A 21,286-nucleotide genomic window follows, 5' to 3' on the forward strand; every position below is an offset into this window, starting at 1 on the left:
TCTACACTGACAACATAGGTTTATGGAGATTATTGTAATTTAGAAGGAAGAAAACGATTAGCCAGACTGTAAATTTATTCATTTTAAATTGTAATTTATTGGCAAAACAAATGGGTTTGACAAATGGGTTTGATTTAAAGGGATAGTTCACTTTGAAATTAATTTTTGATATGTTTTAGCTTACCTCAAGGGCATCCAAGATGTAGGTGTCTTTGTTTCCGCAGTAGTTACAATTTTTATATTTTTAGGTCAAACCGTTCTTGTCTGTCAGTCATATAATGCAGGTCTATGGTCACTGTCTCAAAACACAAGCATAGAGTCCAAATTAAAACAATTCCCCACGTCCAAATGAAACAATTCCCCATCATAGTACACATTGATGGCCTAAGACACAAAACGAGCGGTTTGTGTGAGAAAACGAACAGTATTTATATCGTTGTTATCTCTTGAAAACAGCACACGTCCAAATGATCTGACGGCGCGGGCGGGTATAGATATATACATAGATGTCGCCTTGGCTACGGTTTCGTTCCAATGAACTGCAGTAGCGAAGGCGACATCTAGTGTATACATCTATACCCGCCAGCGGGCGGGTATAGATATATACACTAGATATCGCTTGGCTACGGTTTCGTTCCAATGAACTGCAGTAGCCAAGGCGACATCTATGTATATATCTATACCCGCCCGCGCCGTCAGATCATTTGGACGTGTGCTGTTTTCAAGAGATAACAACGATATAAATACTGTTCGTTTTCTCACACAAACCACTCGTTTCGTGTCTTAGGCCATCAATGTGTACTTACGATGGGGAATTGTTTAATTTGGACGATGGGGAATTGTTTTAATTTGGACTCTGTGCTTGTGCTTTGAGCCAGTGACCATCGACATGCATTATATGACTGACAGACAAGAACGGGTTGACCTAAAAATATCAAAATTGAAACTACTGCGGAAACAAAGACACCTACATCTTGGATGCCCTTGAGGTAAGCTAAAACATACCAAAAATTAATTTCAAAGTGAACTATCCCTTTAACTTGTTAATTGTCACACAAATAGAAAAAGAGTAGTGAGAAAGTGGCCAGAACCACTATTATCCCTGTCCCATCATGCCTTATCAACCTCAGGACTACTGCTGGACAACTTTGGATTGCTGAAAAATCCTCTTCTCTCTCACACAAACACACATATTCAGAGTCTTTGTCTAACAGAGTTACAGAGAAGTGCAGATTTGAATCAGGCCCAGTTTGGCTAGTGATGGGATGGAGGTCATTGTGAGGCACTCTGGGTAATAAGCACGCAGAAAGTGATCAAAGAACAAACGGGGATCAATAAAGAGTAATGGCATGTGATTTTGCTGAGTTGAGAGATTAAACAAAGAGAGAAAAAGAGCAATAAAGCGAAGCCCAGAAGCCAAAAGAGCACTGAACCTGAAGGATGATTTCATATCAGTAACTACTGATTATTGTGCACAATGACCCTGTGACCTTCTATATGCATGTCAATATGTAATTACAGTGGCAGAAAATGAAAAGCCCCACACTTGCTTTCCTACTGCCTGAAGCACAAGTCGTTGCCCCCCTAATCCTTAACGCTATAATGATGTCAGAGGTTCAGAAACGACACTCACTCAGACATCCAAACTCCTGGTCACTCTCCCAGGAGCTTTGAAACGGGATTTGAGTCCAAAAGGCACCATTCATTCCCTCAGAGAAGTGTTAAAAGGAGACAGACTTAATGGATTCCTGTAGAGAACTCTTTCATTTAATTTCACAGGGCCTTTTAGTTCAAGCTACAGTGATCAATAGAGACAAGGGTCTTCATTCAGATGAGACACTAGCTGAGCTGACACCAACACCTTTGTTTCGAGCCCAATTTAAACAGATTAGACCAACACACTGGATTTGGCATCTCACAGAGGAATTCCCTCTTTTGAAAGAGTTACACAGGCTAATAAAGGAGACTCAGGACCTTTCTTGCTGCAACAAAGTAGTCAACAGAACCTCAAGACTCGAAATAGTGTAGCTAATCCTGATCTGGGTCTTCACACGTTCTGTTTAGTGCATGAGTGAAGCGCTCCTTGATAACTGTGACAGGATGAGTGACAGCTACGGTGATGCGGACAGATGTGTGCGAGCGTGTGCGCATGTCGGCCAGAGAGTGTGTGGGTGTGTATCTGTCGGGCTGTGGCTCGAATCTCTTTGAATAATGCTTAAAGGCAGGTGTGATAGCTGGAGCGATGAGGCATTCCCTCTGTAGAGAGAAAGAGGTGCAGTGCTTCCTGTGTGCTGTGCATGCCAATGATGAAGAGCCCGGTTAAAAATAGAGCTGCAGTCACACAATCTTAAATATTTAATCTCCTACATCTCATCCCTGGAAAAGAAGAGAGAAAGTAGGGTAGGATAAGAGAAATATTGAGCCTCCACAGGCAGGGATAGTTAAATGAGGGATAAAAAAATGAATTGTCATTAATTACTCACCCTCATGTCATTCAAAACCGGCATGACTTTTGCCAGAGCATTTTTTGATAAATGTATTAGTTTTATTTTCCATGTAACTAATGAACAATGAATGGGAAAGCTTTTTCCCCAAAGCATACATTAGCTTTGTGTGATGAATAGATGGACATTTACAAATGCAGAATTTGGTTATATAACTAAAACTATTGAAAAAAAAAAGTGTTAATTGAAATAAAGATGAAATAAAATATGAATATTAGATGAAAAATATTAGATGAAACTGAAATAATTTAAGTTGAAGAACAAACTACTAACTGGACAAAAATAGTGTACAATTAAAGCTGAAATAAAAATAAACTTAACATAAGTAGTAATTTCAGTGTTTTTCATACAAATCATTTAGCTACAGAATACTTCCATGGAAGAAAGTAGAAAGTCATTTGAGAGTTTACGATTTTTGAATGGCATGAGGGTGAATAAATGATGACAGAATTTAAATATGTGTGTGTACTATTCCTTTAAGGCATAAGTACATAGGATCCCAATGCAAAGGCTGCTCCAAAAGACAGGCAGCATAATTTGCTAATTCAGTGAAAAATAAATTATTTATAATTTTTTTCATAATATTAGTTTAATATTTAGTATATCTAATTAATAATTATACAGAATGTTGATAAAAATTTTAATAGTTTAATATAATTAAAAATATTATTTATTCAACATGTGTGTCTTAGATCTATTCATGCTTATTAGAGTATTGCATTGTTAACATAAAACTCAATTGTGAAATTAATTATGAATGTGTACTTCACTTGAGGTTCAATGCTGCCTAAATAGACAGCAGACAGCGAGGCAGCTTACTAAGTTTTGTAACTGGGCAAGAGAGATGCTGGAACAATGGTGAGGATAAACACAAAGTAAGTTTCAGAGAAAAAATTAAAATGTTGAGAGAGAAAATGGGCACTTAGAGAAATAGTCCTCTTTTTACATAGAACTCGATTTGAGATATCAGAGACTTTGTTAACAACAGTCTTACTGCAGATAAGAGGGTTATGATTTTACTCGCATATGGCACAGACTTTGCCAGTCAGACTGATTTTCAATACATGGGATGTTCTTCCAATCTATTAATAGCACAGAAAAAAAACGGTTATGTCTGCAGTTTTCCCGTAAAGCCACTCTGGCAGAAAGTCAAACTAGTTCAGTGTCAAACCTCAGCGAAACGTGCCCAGAGATCCAAACTCACTTAACGTCCACATCACGCATAATGGCATAGGTTCGGTATAACTGAAAATAATTTAAACTGACTACTATTTTTGTATTACAACCTCTCAAAAGCTGCTGTACAAGCTCTTTCCTAGATGTCACCGTTGAAATCGCAATAGGAAGTGAACTGAGAGAGGAAGGACTAGCGTCTCTGCGGTGGCTAGTGCTCAGGCTGATGTGCGGGACAGCAGAGGAGAGATAAAGGTTAAGTACACATCTACAGGGAGAGGAAAGCAGCAGAACACAGCAGCCTCAGAGCCTGGCCTTTTGTTCGGCGAATGGATCACGCTGATGGATGGATCCAGAGAGAGCTTACGGCTGCAGGTCATTAGCAACGAAACGTTAGCAAGGTGTTTTCTGAAAAACACCCTGCTTGGGGGACACAGGGCTTTATTTACAGGAAAAGCAGCGAGGCATCTTTGTAAGGAAAGTCGATATCACGCGTTTACATGCACAGTTGTAAAACGGTCTTCATCTATCCGGCCAAGTACACATGATACGAAGGGCCTTATTTTAACGATCTAAGCGCATGGTCTTAAGCGCACGGCGCAAGTGCACTTAGGGCGTGTCCGAAACCACTCAGTCAGCTGCTCGGCGCATGGTCTAAAAGGGTTGTTCATATTCTCTTAATGAGTAATGGGTGTGTTTTGGCATAACGTGCAATAAACCAATCAAGAGTCTCATCTCCCATTCCCTTTAGAAGGCAGTTGCGCTCTCACCATGGCGGATTCTCTATTAGAGGAAAGCGGAAAAACTGAATGCTCCTCTAGAGAGGAAACAGATTTGCTCATGTCCGAGGTTAATGCGCTCGAGCAGACCATCTACGGGACAAAGTGTACGCACGTTGTAGACCCGCCTATGGCGCACAATTCTAACGCGCTCTTTAAATAACAAAAATATATATATTGCGCCGTCTATTTCAGTTGCCTCAAAATAGCAACGCACCAACAATGTGAACCTGAATACACCTCGTTTTCAGACCAGCTCTGAAATGGGCCATGGGTCCATGGGTCCTAGTCATGGGCCATGAACAGCCATGGGCACACAAATGGGTGCAAATGCATTTGCTATTTAAACAACACATGATACGAATGGAATGGCAGGTGAAAATTATAACTGCGTCAGGTTGAAATTAGCAAAACAAACTTGCATCGCGCCTGGCACTGCATTGCACCGGGTGTATGATAGGTCCCAATGTGTTTTCGAATATTTGAAGGATTGAATACAAGTTGTGCTTCACCTCTGTATTTCAGAGCAAGCCTGAGGCCAATTGTAGTCTGATTAATGTGTATACTTTCTGGACAAAGCCTAGGTCTGTTATTGTGCATGTTTTTAAAGGTTGTTTCAGGGCACTGAAATCTCTTGGCTTTCCTCTAATCTCAGTACACAGTCAGACAGACAGACACACTCTACATACCTCAGATAACCTTTTGATTCCATCAGATTTTTTTTCTAATTCATAAGCCATACAGAAAAAAACAAACATCAAAAGGGCTGTTATAGTGTCTACCGCCTGTCGATTTCAGGAAGTGTAACCCCTTAGCCATCACAGTATGACACACTAGGACATAATTTAGCAGACATCAAGCAGAACATCTATCTCATTTGGCAGCTTCTTTGAAGCATAAAGTAACTCTCAAATCTAGAAGACACAATTTTTTCTACCGCATCATAAAAAGCCAAAGGGGGTACCAATCCGACAGGGCTAAGCTGGCTGCTCTGTCCTTAAAAGCCCTGAACTGGCTCTACAGAGAAGACAGAGGGTGAATTATTATGGTTGGCATTCTTAGCCTTATGTGCCCTGGCCCTGTTCCCAGAGTCTTGCTATCTCTCCCAAATCGCTCTCAGGAGCGCCCCTTGCTGGTGTCACCTTTTGAAGTGGCTGAGAATGGTCCCCACCAGCTCTCCGATGCGGCTGTCCCCCGCTGGCACCATGCCTTGCAGGCACACGATTAGGTCCCGGTTGTCTTTGGTGTGGAAGACGACCAGCTGGTCCTTCCCAGGGGAAACGCTCACTCCGGTCACCTGAGACAGAGAGAAAGGGTGATGCGAGTTAAAACCGCACTCATACAGACACAGCAGACCAGCGTTCACTAATAAGCCCTGCCATTATTTAGTTCTCATTATCGTCAACCTGCAAATGTGGGCCCTGGGTTTTGGAGGTGCACTCACAGGGAACATTACACATCTGTTGGTACATTGAAGTGTGGGAGCAACTAATAATTTACTGCGTTACAATGAACAAGGTGAGATGCATATTTCCAGAGCAGATGACCTTTAAAACCAGTGTTATTTTAGTATAATTTATATACTATTATAGTATTTATAATTATTTCTAATGAACTTTTATTTTATATTTTCAGTTTTAATTCATTTTTATTTATATCCCGCTTTAATTATTTAATTTTTTTCCATTATAGTTTTAGTAATTTTAGAACATTGACTGAAACTTTCGGGACCATTTCTTATTTTCATTTAAGTTTAAGTTTTAAATTTAATGTTTATATTTTATTTCAGCTTCATTTCAATTCATTTGTAACAGTTTAATATTAGTTAAAAATAACAACTTGTCAAAACAATAATTTAACATGGGACTGGTGATAATTAAAGGGATATTAGATGTTTGAGTGTGGTGGGTTGGTGCTTGGGACCTTGGGCTCTTCAACCATGTGTCAGAACAGACTGCAAAAGTTAATGACAACGTTTCTATTAAATGCTAAATTAAGTAATTAAAAATATAGTCAGGGAATGGCAAGGACTTAACTTGAAAACACCTAAACTATCATCCATTTCAGTGTATTAATTGAATTTCATTTTCAGGGCTTTAAGCAAACATGTCAAAAAGTATCTAGACATTGTAAAATAAAGAAAATCATTTAAAAAACATTTAAAAGAATTAATAATTATAATAACATTGTCTGCCATTTCAAAGTCAATCTGGTTTAACCACCATACAGGAAGCCACTTATTGTCATTTGACAAGAAAACCATAAAACAGAATATGATAAGAGCAGTAGACCCTCAGCAAGTCTCTTAAAAATGTCAGATCATCAACCTTTTTATGACATGGAAAAGCTAGCTCAGGTTGGCAAATGGAGAAACCAAAAAAAAAAAAAAAAAAGTGAATAAAAAAACAATAATTGAAGACGTTTCTGGAAATAAAGATAAGAGTATTCACTTTTCATGGTCACACCACTCTACAATTTTTCTCGCAAACTTTGTGCTGAAAATTTCATAAATGTTCTTCAAGTGTTTGAAACCAACATGAATAATTTCTAAGACCTAGACTTTCAGACATACTTTTTTGACCCAAATACAACAGCATGAGCTGTTCTTATCCAGATGAAGCACTTCAAAGTGTGTGATGCAGTTTCCTTGAGGTAAAATGTATTTGTCTTTCATCCCCTATCTCTCTCTCTCCCTTATCCACCCAGATAGGGGCTAGGGTTCAACGAACAGTCTGGGCTAAAGTAAAAAACAGCTAGGGGGAAATCGAGTGTACTGACTCCCCCGTGGATCAGTATTCCAGGGCAAAAATCACTAGCTGAATAGATTAAGAAACTAAGGATACTCTACCACATCTAAGACCTTGGTGATGGGCACATAGAGAAAAGATGCAAGAGGGCGACAGCTGGTGTGACCAAATTAGGACCACATTATAATACAGTCATTATGAGATGCCGGATATGAGCAATTTGTCACTTACAGTATGAGTAAATATTTAAAGAACAGTTACGAAAGACAAATGTGAGCATGACACTGATGACCAGGCCAGAACAGGTTGTGATATCCCGATATCCATATAATGCTTGTGGAAATATAGAAACCGGTAGAAAATTTGTCACATTACTACTGACTTCCTGTGTTCGAAAATGATTGAAGGAATAGTAGTGCTCCCACTGTTATGTCAAAGATTCATTAATAAGTATAAGTAGTATCATGCAGTGTGATTTTGTGCACTATAGGCTACATATCTTCTTTTTCGCCTTTTATTATTATAATTTCTAATCGTCATGCCGAGATAAATGAACCAAACAAACAGCATTCAGGAAAAGATATAGAATACAAAGAGGTCTATGAAGCGTAAAACAGCCTGCAACAGGAGAAAAGGGAATTAAAAACAAAGAAAGACCACAGAAGTGTGAAGACACAAGCAAGCCCGAGCAGAAGGAACACACAGAGGAGGCAAATTTGTGCACATGCTGGAACGATACTAGACATCAGCTGATCTCCCCTCCTGCTCCGTCACCATGACAACCCCATCCCCTGGGATGTTGGCATGACAACAGTGGAGAAGGAGATGGATGAAGGAGGAGGAGCGTAGCTGAGTTGCAGAGTGGATTGTTTTGGGGGGGGGGGGGGGGATTAACGTGGTGATTTTTTGTTTTTTTGGGGGGATAATATCTCTGTAATGTTTTTTTTAGGACATGGTTCCAGCCCAACCATTTAATAATGCAATGAGTGTCCTTGATATCCTTTTGTCTTTGAGGTGTTAGCTGTCACATAAATCATTTTATCAATTTCCCTGACCTGTGCGTTCTATGACACTGGAGCAATAAATAAATGTGAGGGGCAGGATAGGTTTAGCTGGGCAGTGACCTTTCCCTAATCAAGAGATGATAACTGCTCTTTTCCAGCATAAAAAAAAATCAGATATTTACCCACCCACATTAGGAAATTTATTATCCGACCCATTGTGCATATAGTCAAAGCAATAAAAAAACGCTTATAAACGCGGTATTTGTGTTGAATGAAGAACAAAAGAATACTTAATTGAACGCTGTTGATAAATGTAATTGTGTGTCACTTCCACAACTCGCTTCTCCCACTACTAGTGCTGCCAATTTAATGAGTTAATTTAATACAATTAGTATATATATATATATATATAGAGTTTATTTTTATTTTATTTTTATTTTTTACTTAAACTATTTTTTAAATAGTTTGGGTTCAGTAAGATATATATATATATATATATATATATATATATATATTTTTTTTTTTATAAATATACATTTTATTCAGCAAAGGATGCATTACATTGATCAAATTGTTTTCCTCTTTACCAAAAATTATATTTCAAATAAATGCTTCAAATAAATGCTTTTGAACTTTCTATTCATCTAAAATATGCATCACGGTTTTCACAAAAAATATTAGGCAGCACAACTATTTTCAACATTGATAATAATAAGAAATGTTTTTTGAGCACCAAATCATCATATTAGAATGATTTCTGAAGGATCATGTGACACTGAAGAACATTCAGCTTTACCACCACAGGAAAAAATTACACGTATAATAATATTTCATATTACGGTTTTACTGTATTTTGATCAAATAAATGCAGCCTTGGTGAGCATAAGAGACTTCTTTCAAAAACATAAAAAAAATTACTGACCCCAAACTTTAGAATAATAGTATATATATGATTAAAAATAAAATAAAAATCACTAAAGCTGATATGTTTACTGATACAATATATTTAGTGATTCATTCAATAAAAATAAATAAATAGCTCAAGCACTCAAAGGTCTAAACTAATCCCCGAGACAAAGGGTTTGCTTAACCTGAGCTGTATTTCAAGCACAACAGAGAATTAATTTAGCGTAAAGCTATGTTATGTAAACTGACCATGACTGGAAAGACTAGATGTTGTACCAGTTTTAGCTCAAGATAAAACATTTTGGGTTTACAGATTAAAACAGACTTTATTAACCCTGGAAGTATATAAACACAATCCATTTTGATTTTAACTGTGAAGAAAATTACAGTACTACAATCTGAATAATCAAATAAAAAAATCTTGATTGCAACCATTCTGAAAATTCAGTTGTGACTTTTGATATTGAATAATGTGATTATCATTCTCTTTAAACAACAAACTGTACTCTAATTATGATTGGCGGTCGTATTATGCTGCTGTTTGAATGCAACCTATGATTACTCATGTAAGAATAAGATAAATATTTACATTATAGAGTGGGATGCTCTTCATGGGCTTGTACTGCTTGACGGGGTCCATTTTGTAGAGGTGGCGATCGGTGATGAGCAATGCTCGGTTCTCTGCTTTATTGAAGCGATTGATCTGTTGACATAATAACATTGCATAGGTTAACAACATACAAAGCAAACACCTGCGACTTGAGCAATGATACACATTAACTGTGAGTCAGAGAAGTCTGAACCGATTATAATCAGGGACATACTTTGCGGACATTGCAGGAGAAGAGGATTCTCATGAACTTATCTTTCCTCTGCAGATCACTGGACACCAGAGTAAAAGAAGATGCTGTCCCAGGACTGTCCCTTTTCTAAGAACAGAAACAAATTGGTGTTAAACATTCTATTTATTTTAAACCATATGTTAATCTCAGATACATTGCATGATTTTAAACACTAACCAGGTAGTTGCCCTCCCAGGCTCTCTGCAGTCCTAGATCTGCTCTCTGCCCCTTCAGGCACTCTAATGTGGCCACTTTAGCCCTGACCTGCATCATCTCCTCTGGAGACAGGTCTTTAATGAGCGTCCAGGCCCACCATCTAAAATGATTTCAAATAAATTTCCTAAACACAAGTCCATCACCTGCAACATACACCGTAATTGTCACAGGAATGTACTGTAGCTTAAAAAGTCCATTAAAATATACTGAAACCACACTCAAAATGCTATTCAAAATATAACTTAAATCTGGAAATAAGCAGAAAGTTTTCTGGTTTAAAAAGAAAATGTGAACAAGGAAACATGGAGTAAAATGAGTTTACATTTTTTTTTTCAATAATTTAAGAGAACATTTGCATGTTAAAGGGGTCATGGCATGAGATATTAAATTTGCATAGATCTTTTGAAATATAAGAGGTCTTTGTATCATTAAAACATCTGGCAAATTTCATAGTTTAAAACAAAGCATCTATTTAATCAAGCTCCAAAAACAGCTCGTTTTGATATTGCGGGATCTAATTATTAGCTTTTTGTGAAGTTTCCTGACAAACCCACATGAGTTTGTGAACCCCAGTTTGAGAAACCCTGCAGTAAAGCAAAAGGGGTAAAACCAAATACTGATGAGAAATAGTGGAATTTGTGTTAATTTCAGTTCGATTTTCCACTCAAGTTGTTATGCTGATAATATAATTTGTATTGAAAAAATGGCTTACATTTTTTTAAATGCTGTAGGTGCAAAAAATATATATACTGATGAGAAATTGTAAAATTCCCGTCAATTTCGGTAAGATTTTATACTCAAGTTATTATACTGCTATATTTTTATAGAATTATACTTATATATATTTTTTATGATGTAGGTGCACATCTGCTGTCTGACTAAAAATCTAAACACCAGGAATATTATTTTGACTTTCAGGCCATTTTCTACATTGTTTTCAGGGTCAGAGCTGTGTTAAGGCTCTTGTGAATACATCTCCAACAAGGCTTTGATCCAAAGATCAATATGTGCTTCAGGCTCAACAGCCCTGTTGAACACAAGAGAGCCTTTCCATCCTTAAAGACCTAGGAAATACACAAGCCAATAGCCAAAAAAAAAGAACATTTCCTTGTCCAACAATGATAAAGAGCTGAAAGCATTGAAGTGAGTCAGAGACATTACATTGTTATAATAACATTAGGCCAGACCGTGTTCCTCGTCACACGGATGACGTTAATGCAGAACAGCTGAAGCCATACATGACTACCCCGCCATGAGTCACGCAGAGCACCAGTGAGCCTGTCCACTTCCTGTCCTCTGTAACTCTGACCTGTTGTAGATGTTCCTCAGCGCCTCCTCAAACTTCCGCAAGACCTTGGGCGGTGTGGGCCACTTCACATGTTTGCCATGATCCTTCATGCCGCGGACATTTTTGAAGCGCCGGTTGACCTCTCGGATGTACGACTTAACCTTGTATCGTCTGTACGCCCGAATGATGATAACAGCGGCACGCATGCGGCGGTAACGCCTTCTGGCCAGTGTTCCACGCCACACCTGAGAGAACGAGTGAGATAAAAAGAGTGTGAGTGAAAGATCAAGATTAACATTGTAACCTAATGCAAATATCACAATATCAAAGCTGAAAATGTTGGACAATCTCAAGGCAAATGCAAATGAAGACATGACAAAAGCAATATCAACAACAGACCTTTACTTAATCATCTTCTGTACACAATTTTTATCATTTTGAACTAAAAATATTTCTTTTTGACTAAATTTAAATGCTATTTGACAGTAAAATGGACTTAAAAATGACATGAAAAAAAATGTGAAAAGTTTTTTCAAATGTATTGTAATCTGATTTTTTATAGCTTAATCTGAACACGGTTCAGATGCCATTCCAAGTATTTCCGCTACACCTCAGGTCTAAATATAGCAATTTATATTTTGTTTATTTGTGTGTGAGAATACCCCTGGTAGAGATACAGTATATCATGATGCCAAATATAACACATCTGCTCCAGTGTGGGATATAGCTGGACTCTCTAATGATACATATAATGTGATCTGTGGCACCCAAAGTGCATTTCTGAGGATGTAAGGCCGGTCTTAGACATGAATAATAGATGATAATGGACCTCTGGGGAGCTGTTTAAGTGGCTCAGTACTCAGAAAAAAAACCCACCATATGTTGAATCCACTTTACATTGACTCAGGTGGGAAGAAGTGAAAGGAGCCTTATGTCTGGCAAAAATGACATCATAAACATGAGGTTAAACTTGATGTGTTGTCCAAAGATATCAATTCCAATGTCCTTTTCTATAATACCGTCTTAAAAATTGAGGATGCTGCTTTTTGGTGTCCTGGACTGTCACCACAGATGCCTCAAGCTTGCATTATACGGTATTCAGTGTAAAATTTTGTGTTAAATTAAATTAAATAAAAATCAGCGCTGTAGTGTGGGCGAGTACCCCTACATGGTCTCTAGTCTTTGCCTGTGTGCTAGTACTGACCTCAAGGAAGAACTTGCTTTGAGTTCTGTGCTACTGTGACTGAACCCATTACGTAACTTAACTGTATGACTAATGCAGAGGAGTGCAAGAACAGCAGGACTCCACATTCATACTCAGCAAATCTGCTACCCTAGGTACCACATCACTAAATTGATGCGATGGACATGATGTGCACTTGTCTCATTTCTAAAAACATTTCAATCAATCAGTCAGAAAGAAATGCAGGGCAATTCAGAGAATAACTTATTGATATTATTGATTAGGCATTAATTATAATGTATTACAGAGTACATAAAGGTAATTAGCTTTGCTAATTAGAGGTTGAGGGGTCCATTTCAAATATTGTACAATGCTGCATGTTGCCCAGATTTGGATTCTGGGTTTAATACACTTACTCTTTTTTTTTTAAACACTTTGAAATTTGCTTTAACTACAATTTCGTTTTTAAGTATATGGAAACGAAGCTGATGATGATTTGCAATTTTAATGTCAAAACGTATTTACATATTACATATGGGAATAACTTATTGCATAACCAATTGTTTTTGTCAGACTAAAGTCTGAACAGATGTTTTTAGGCTGTTTCTGTTCAAGGGGGAGAAAATGATTCTGAAATAAATATTGACAAGGCATGAACAGTAAATGCGTGTAAATTTAAATTGAGCCTTCACACATTAATTTAATATAAATATATATTGTAATTGTGTAATGCACACCTAGTCGTGTGTGTGTGTGTGTGTGTGCGCGTGTGTGTGTGTGTGTGTGTGTATGTGTGTATATATATATTTTGCATAGTTTGCAAGTTCAAAGTTAAAGGAACAGTGGTTACACTACCTGGACGGGGCAGAAAAAGGAATCTATCAACAGATTTCTGGGAAGGCAAGTTCAGAATAACCCTCGAGTGACTTCTAAAGACTAGGGCTGGGACGATACACCTATCTCCCGATTCGATACTATCATGATACTTGGGTGCCGATACGATATGTATTGTGATTTTTTTTAAGATTTGAACTGGAGAATTAAGAATTACAAGAATATTACTGAACTGAAGGCCATTGCTCATGAAGAATGGGTTAAGATTCCTCAGAAACGCTGCACGAAGCTGGTGTCTGGTTATACATCTCGTTTTTAGCAGGTCATAAAAGCAAAAGGGTGTTTCTACTAAGTACTAAAGATGCTTGCCATGAAGGGGTTGAATAATTTTGAGACTGCAGAAGTCACTAAAAGTTGCATTTTCAGTTGAATTTGCAGAAACCACTTGAAACATTTGTTGTGTTGATCTATTTCAATTACTTTTGTTTGATTTGTTCATTGCAAATAGCTGAAAGTCTGTACATTTTGCCAATAAACCTGATTTGCAATGGGGATATAATAATTTCAATTACAACTGTACATATAGATCACACATTCATATAGTGTATATACTATTGTATATACATATAGTGTATGTAGATCTACCGTCCTGCAAAGTTCAGCTCCAACCCTGATCAAACAACAACTGAACCATCTAATTGAGATCTTCAGGAACACTTGATAATTGACGTTATGTTTATATTTATTATATTATTTACACACACACACACATATATATTACAGCATTTATACTTTGTAATGCAGCACACCACTACCATCATATCAAATTAGCAAATAAATGTTTATGCTGCAGGGAAAAACAATTGACATATATGCAAATATCTAATTTTACAAATATTCCATACATAAAGTCAACATAATTTGAATTGTAAACAATAGCAGAATAGCAGAAGGTCTGAGTGAAAATCAGCCTGAGCTGTTCAAATTGTGTTTATGGTAATTTAGAGAGTTAAGGCCAACTGCACATTCACACTGGCCATGCTGATGACATTGGAAATGCTTAAACAGTGGGTGGACAGACGGTTTGTGTTTTTTTTGTTGTTTTTTTTGAGAGAGAGAATGGTGGTAGTTGACGACACCCGGGGGAAAGTGGGTAAATCAGGCCAATAACAAGACCTCAACTCACCCCGCCCCCTCCAGTCAGCTTGTCTGATCAGCGTTTAACAAACCCAGCACAATACCGCCTCTCCGCAGCAGATTTACACACTCATCAAAGCCACACTGGAGAAAGCTATGACAAAGAAGTCTCATATAACAAATAATTAATGCATAAATCTTTCAATCAAACCCATTGCTTAGCACTTTTTCTTTTTAACTTTCTTTTAAGGGCTGCCAAAAAAAATTTTGATTAAAAAGAAAGAGTATGACAGGATAAGATCTATGTATTTTAAAGGCTATAACTGGTGTGCAAACATCTTCTTTATTGAGATGAAATAAAAATGATATATAAATAAAAAGGGCTGTTGAATCTCTCATCCTGCAGAAAACAGGACAAAGAAATTCTAGCAGAATCTATTCAGTTGTACCATCAGGTGTCAAAAGGCAATTACAGATGGCTGACAGAATGTGAGGTGACTTATCATTAATCAGAGAGGCAGGCAGGCAAATCCCACAATCCCTAAACACACACAATTTCACACACTGGCAGGACAGAATCACGGTCAGGGTATGTGACAGAGTTAAACGCATACACAAAAGATCCTAAACACAGACAATCCCACAAGACAGTGGGGGAGGAAAATGCGAAAGAGCCATTTTCATAAATCAATAACATGTGCTTGGCAAACCACTGACTCGGTGATGGAAGCCTCCATCTTCCCTGTGTCTTCTGGCATATTGTTGGACAAGTGTGAGTGTGTGTGTGTCTGGGGTAGATGTTGGGGTGCTGCCACTTTCTCAGCCAAATAACAGCAAGGCTCCTTTTGCAGCTGTCATTGCATTCATGTTTGACTGCTGTAATATTTATCAAAATTTTTATATCTGAATAAAACTAGGATACTGCTATATTTACTATGGTGTTCTCAGTGTTTTCAGCATGTTGCTATGTGGTAGCTAGGCTATTTTGAGTGGTTGCTAGGTGGCTACTTACTATATGAAGTCAATACTTAATTTGAATTATACTTAGTTAAGCTGTTCACATCCTAAGAATGAGAAATTCCAGTGGTGTCTGTACTTTATCGGAGTATTTATTCTGAGAAACAAACTTTCCTCCACTACATTTCATAAAAATGTATCATTCCTTGTCATTTTGAAATTAATAAATCGATATGCGAATTTGTGAAAGAGATTTTTAATGAATTGGTTCACAAATCACACTTAATGGACTGATCCAATTGCAGCTGTTCTCGAGTCAACAACTGTCTGATTCAATGATACAGTCAGAGTGCATCTCCAGTTAACAATTCACTGAATTGTTTATGTCTGACACAAAATGCCAAAAATCTGTAATTCTGTAGTTAGTTACGGACTAGGAGTCCCTGGTAAATGCCTGATAAAAAAATAAAACAAATCAATAAAAAAAAAAAAAAAAAAAGTTACTACCTGAAAAAATGTTTAGTGATGGTTGCCGTAGACATGGTTTGTCTATGAAAATCACTGCACATTTCTCATCTTGTCTTATCTCTAATCTTAGCTCTTATCTCTAAAGTGGTTGAATTAATGATTCAGTGACACAATCTCTGCCACCTACTGGCAGATGTAATGATGTAACCACCAGAAAGAGAGAAAAATCCCCACCACTAACAGTATAAAGAACAATAATAAACATAAACGTCAACCTATTCCTTGATAATGAAAATGGGGTTGAGGAAACAGTAAAGATATTTTGATAGATTAAAGACCTTGAGCACATCTGAACTCGCTCTTTTCAAGGACAGAATGGTAAAGCACCTTCATTAGATGCAGTACATTTCCATTTCCCACTTTGCCAGTGATGGCGTGTCCCCATTAACTGTCATCTTGTGAGCCATCAGGATGGGGTTATTGCACCAGGCAAACGTTTCACTAAAACCAACAGTTTTTACATGACAAGTATAAAATGTTAGTATAAGATGCTTCATTTTTGTTTTTTTATAAAACAGTGTTCATCTACTACTGCAATCAGACACAGCAAAAGGAAGTTGCAGCAGTAGAAAAAATCTGAGCAAAAACAAACAATCCTAGAGGAGGTATAAGGGATTTATGGGGGAAAATATAGGAGATTTATACAGGGAGTCTGACATCTCTGTGCATTGAGTGTTTGTTTGCCTCAGCAGATGTAATAAAAATCCACATTGTGTTGTCAAGTCTTAAATCTGTTCTATCATTTCAGAAATTAGTGATATGGGATTTAACTCAGTCCATAAAATAAACAGAGAGCTTCTCTCACAGCAGAAACCACAACTAACATGGCCGATGCTGTGGATGCTGGGGCTTGAACGAATGAAATATTAATTAAAGGAAGGAAATTCATGAATAATGCAGCCACTCAATGTTTGTGTTTTGTACAAGCTGATCCGATTTGCTTCAAATTGCCTCCATTCAAAGACACATCTTTCTGACGAACCGAATAGAGGGTCGTACGGCGAGAGTCAGCATTCATCTTGCCTCTGCCCAAAGGAGCTCGCTGGCAGAGCAGAGCATCCTGGGTATTTTCATCACCTACGGGAGAAGCGCTAAAGCATAACGGCTTAGAAATGGCAGTGGAGTGAGGGGGCGGAGAAAGGCAATGGCACAGAAAAATGGCAGGAGATCTGTGAAGCAGTGGTGGGGTGAGACAGACAGGAAATCTGGAGAAAGTGGGAGGTGAGGAATAACAGAGCATTGATTGGGGGATTGGGGGTTATTTTGGTTTACATCCTTAAAAAAGATGAAAGATAAATGCATCCCCATGTGCTACACACTGAGAAATGAGAGACAAAGGAGAGGAAGCAGACCACAAAAACCTACAAACAAGGAGATTCATACAGATGAGCAGTAGCATTTTCAAATTGGGTTCATTGGGAGCCTTTGGCACAAATGTTTAGAACCGCTGGCAAAACCAGTAGACTTGGCACAACTCGGTCCAGTCTGCCATATGCTGATAAAGGGATTGTGTGTGAAAAAGATGATCCAAACCTAAAGACACTCATATGAACGGTTTCAGTTTTTAGGGCGAACCGTAAGTTGTTTTTTGGGGGGGGGGTTTTGTGCAAAATAACACATTAGCGCCTGTCACTCACTGGAGATAAACTCCTGGAGGTTTACAATATGATTAATACAGAAACAACATTTCCCCCAAATACTGTTTTTCCCCCTTAGGGAACTCAAGATTAACCTGTTTCAGGATGACACCTCTAACTCTGCTCTGAATCCATAAAACAAGATCAAACAATCAATCTCTGATCCAGGCAGAGCAGAGACTCAACACTTTGATATCTGCATCTGCTCATGAAAGTAGCAGTGTGATGAGACCACGAGAGCTTGAGTTTGATACTGGATACAGGCGTGGTGAAGAACCATGTCAGTTTGCGTTTAAAAGCATCTCGAAAATGGGTATCCCCTGATAACATCTTCTGTAATAGAGAATCTTGCAACAGGGGGGAGTGGTAAAAAAAAAAAACAACACTCAATGCACAGACAGGAGCTGACAGAATAGATGCTTTGATTTCTAGCTGTCAGTCACTGAAGACAGTAAAGTGAGAATGGGGAATATACAGTAGCGTGCTAAGACCCCCCAATCATTTTGTGTGACAGTGAAATGACACTGGCAGTCAATAAATCTGCCATTCAAAATATGTTCATGTTCCTGAGGAAAAATAAAAGTAGAAACATCCCTTTAAAAATACCAGAAAGCACTGTGTTTTGTGTTACACAGACACAAGAAAACGCCCTGAGCCAAAGGGATTTTCGTGCCATATTGTTTTATTGTTGCCTTGTTGTTTTGTCTGCTGTTGAAAAGTAATGGTGTCAGTGAATCACAGGAACTAATGGTGCGGATATGGAGTTGGAGCTGATTAAGTAAATGCGTGAGTGTGTGCCATAATGGAGTTTTGTCAAATTCCTGATCAGAATTCATTTTTTTAAACCAGCTGAATATCAAATGAAATACGATGAATGTCTTTTATATTTGGACACTTAATGTCTTAAGTGTCCAAATATTTTTTTGAAGCCACTGAATATATTTATATAACTACACACTAGTCATTTAAAATAAATTGAACACACATAACAAGTCTCGAACCTTCTGCAGAAAGAGGACGATCCTCTTCACCATCTCTGCTCTCAGCTCCTCCAGGCTGAAGATGGTTCGGGGAGTACGGATGAAAACTTTGGTCTTGCCGTAGGCCACATCATGGTCAAATCCGCAGCCCTGTAGGAGACGTTTCACCGCCTCTTTATCGGACGGCAGGTCGTGATTGGGCCAGGTGAACTCGGAGATCATCTTATACCTGAAAGGTCAAAAAGAAAAGATGATGGGCAAAGGATAGAGAGCAACACTTGACAGTCTCATATTATTCTCAGCATTTTAAACTTCTTTCAGTATTCTAAGATCATGCAGTTAATAATAATAATAATAATAATAATGACATAAAACATTTAAAAAATACATTTAATTATTAAATAGTTTTACATTTATTATAATTATTATAACCTCTATTTAGCAGGAAAGAAGCAGTTAAATATTTATAACCAATAATCAAACTAAACAGTTCTTTTTTTCAATGTTTCTATAAGGCAAGTCATTTCACTCGGCAGTTATTTCAGTCAAGCAAGCACAGCTCCTATTTCTTTGAATGGGGGAAACATCAAATTCTCCAAAGCTGTTCACCAAGTTTACGATTAAATTCCATATTCGAAATAACCAATGAAATCTGTCAACAACCGTCTCATAATTTTTTTTCCAAACACTCGAATCATGACAAAAAAACAGCATTTTTCACAAGCACGGCATGCATCTCAGAACAATGACTGTTTCTCAGAACACTGACTAAAGGCAGCGGCAGTGACGCAATGACTTTACCAATTGGCGATTGGGTCTTTTATTTAGAAGGCAGGACTAATTTCACCATATTGCGTTTTGAACTTTCTCCCATTCATAGTAATATGAATGCACTGTCTTTGTATATCTAAAGTCTTTGGTAATATGCTGTAGTTCTTTAGCCTGTTGGCTGTATAAGGTTGCCTGGCAGCGAACAATAGCAACTTTCCGCATTAATATAGGCTTTATGCATGGGTTGTCCAATCAGAATACGGAGTCTGAGCAATCCATTTTATTACAAGCATTATATAACACACAGTGAGTCTTTATTTAAGAGAGGTATGAGGCTGGGCCCTTAGGATCAAATCCTCATTTGTCCAGTCTCGCATCTTAAGTAGTACATTATATTCCATGCACATCTGCAGCCTTGACAGAGACACAAATCACTCCTGTGAGTGCTGTTAACACTGCATTCTCAATTAGATGCAATTCAGTCTAACTTCCTCTTAGCGACATACATTTTGTCAACTCAGGTGTTGAATCTCATAAACTCATCAGAGTTGTGGCAAGTGTGTTTCAGGGTGTTTTTGGGGACTATTTCTTTTGAGCAATATAAAGATGCCTCAGAATGCATTTGGACACTACTGGGACATCAGAGAATGGGTTTTTTCTCAAGGATTCTGGTCCTTATATATCAAGAATCATTGTATATTCAGTGACAAAGTACAATGTATGCTCTACTAACTCAAGGCTATTGAAAAAGACTTCAGGATGAACACTGACTGCACGTCATTGTTACATAAAACCCTTCAGTTATCATGACACTTGATGAATAAGGGACTACGAAGGATGAAAGCTTTCACATGTTGCGTAAGATCTTCACAAGCTGATTGATCAATCTGTAGTTTCAGGTGTCAGTAGCAACCAAAGAGGCAACAGTCTCACACAAGCTGTCATAAGAGCACTGAGTTACTATACATGAGCTGAGACTGTACGCCAATGTGACATTACGCAGAGCATCAATTAAAAAACGATTTAAACAGAAGATAAACAAATGGTGATGTAACGCTTTGAAATGGACAAAAGAAAAAGAGTAGGATGGTCACCTCTGAAGGAATCGTGGGTAGGTCTGTCGGTTAGCAAAACCAGCTCGTCGTACCCGGACGTTTTCCAGGAGGCCAAGATACTCCACTTGGTGCTTGCAGCGTTCATGTTCAAACAGCAGCGGTGACTTCACATCATTTGGCTTTATGCAACGCACATAGTACGGCTCCTATGTGAACAAACAGAGGGCTATAATGAGTAATTGCGCATCTACAGAGTGCAACAGTGCAACACTTTTTCAGCCACCAAGGATTTTTAAAAAGTCTTTGTTAAAGAGTTATAATCCATGAACCAAACCAACCAGCTATGAGGTGAAACACAATATTAATATATTCAATTTAAAGCAAAAAAAAAAAAAAAGACAATGATACAAGACTGTGTATTGCTTCAAAGAGAGAAAGAACTACAATTCTATGAAATAGACAAATTAACTATTGATTAAAAGATGCTGATTATATAAACAATATGTTACATTTATTGCAAAATATACATTTATATGCAAATATTTAAGAATGCTTCAATGGTGCTAAAGAGTTTTTTTATTGGTGACAATCTGATTGTCGTAATTGTGTGTATGGTGGAGATTTTTAGTTTCTGGAGGGTTATGTAGTTTCTCACTAGAAGTCCCACTGTTAAAATTGATTATTTAAAAAAAAATAAGTCGAAATAATGTGGGCTGGTGGCTTCAAAAGCATATACCACTGATTA

At 37.7% G+C, this 21,286-nt stretch overlaps 1 protein-coding gene across 1 annotated transcript in view; it reads right to left on the reverse strand.

Annotated features, from left to right (window-relative positions):
- The window catches only part of myo1d (myosin 1D), a 61,974-nt gene that overhangs the window by 11,637 nt on the left and 29,051 nt on the right, over positions 1-21,286 (reverse strand). The window contains exons 15-21 of the mRNA XM_084433608.1: positions 20,581-20,747; positions 18,737-18,944; positions 11,481-11,704; positions 10,133-10,271; positions 9,938-10,042; positions 9,703-9,816; positions 5,599-5,753 (exon numbers count right to left, since the gene is read on the reverse strand). Coding sequence (XP_084289734.1) covers positions 5,599-5,753; positions 9,703-9,816; positions 9,938-10,042; positions 10,133-10,271; positions 11,481-11,704; positions 18,737-18,944; positions 20,581-20,747 — 1,112 coding nt within the window. The remainder of the gene's footprint in view (positions 1-5,598; positions 5,754-9,702; positions 9,817-9,937; positions 10,043-10,132; positions 10,272-11,480; positions 11,705-18,736; positions 18,945-20,580; positions 20,748-21,286) is intronic.

The sequence above is a fragment of the Rutilus rutilus genome (assembly GCF_951802725.1).
Source record: "Rutilus rutilus genome assembly, chromosome: 16".
Taxonomy (NCBI): domain Eukaryota; kingdom Metazoa; phylum Chordata; class Actinopteri; order Cypriniformes; family Leuciscidae; genus Rutilus; species Rutilus rutilus.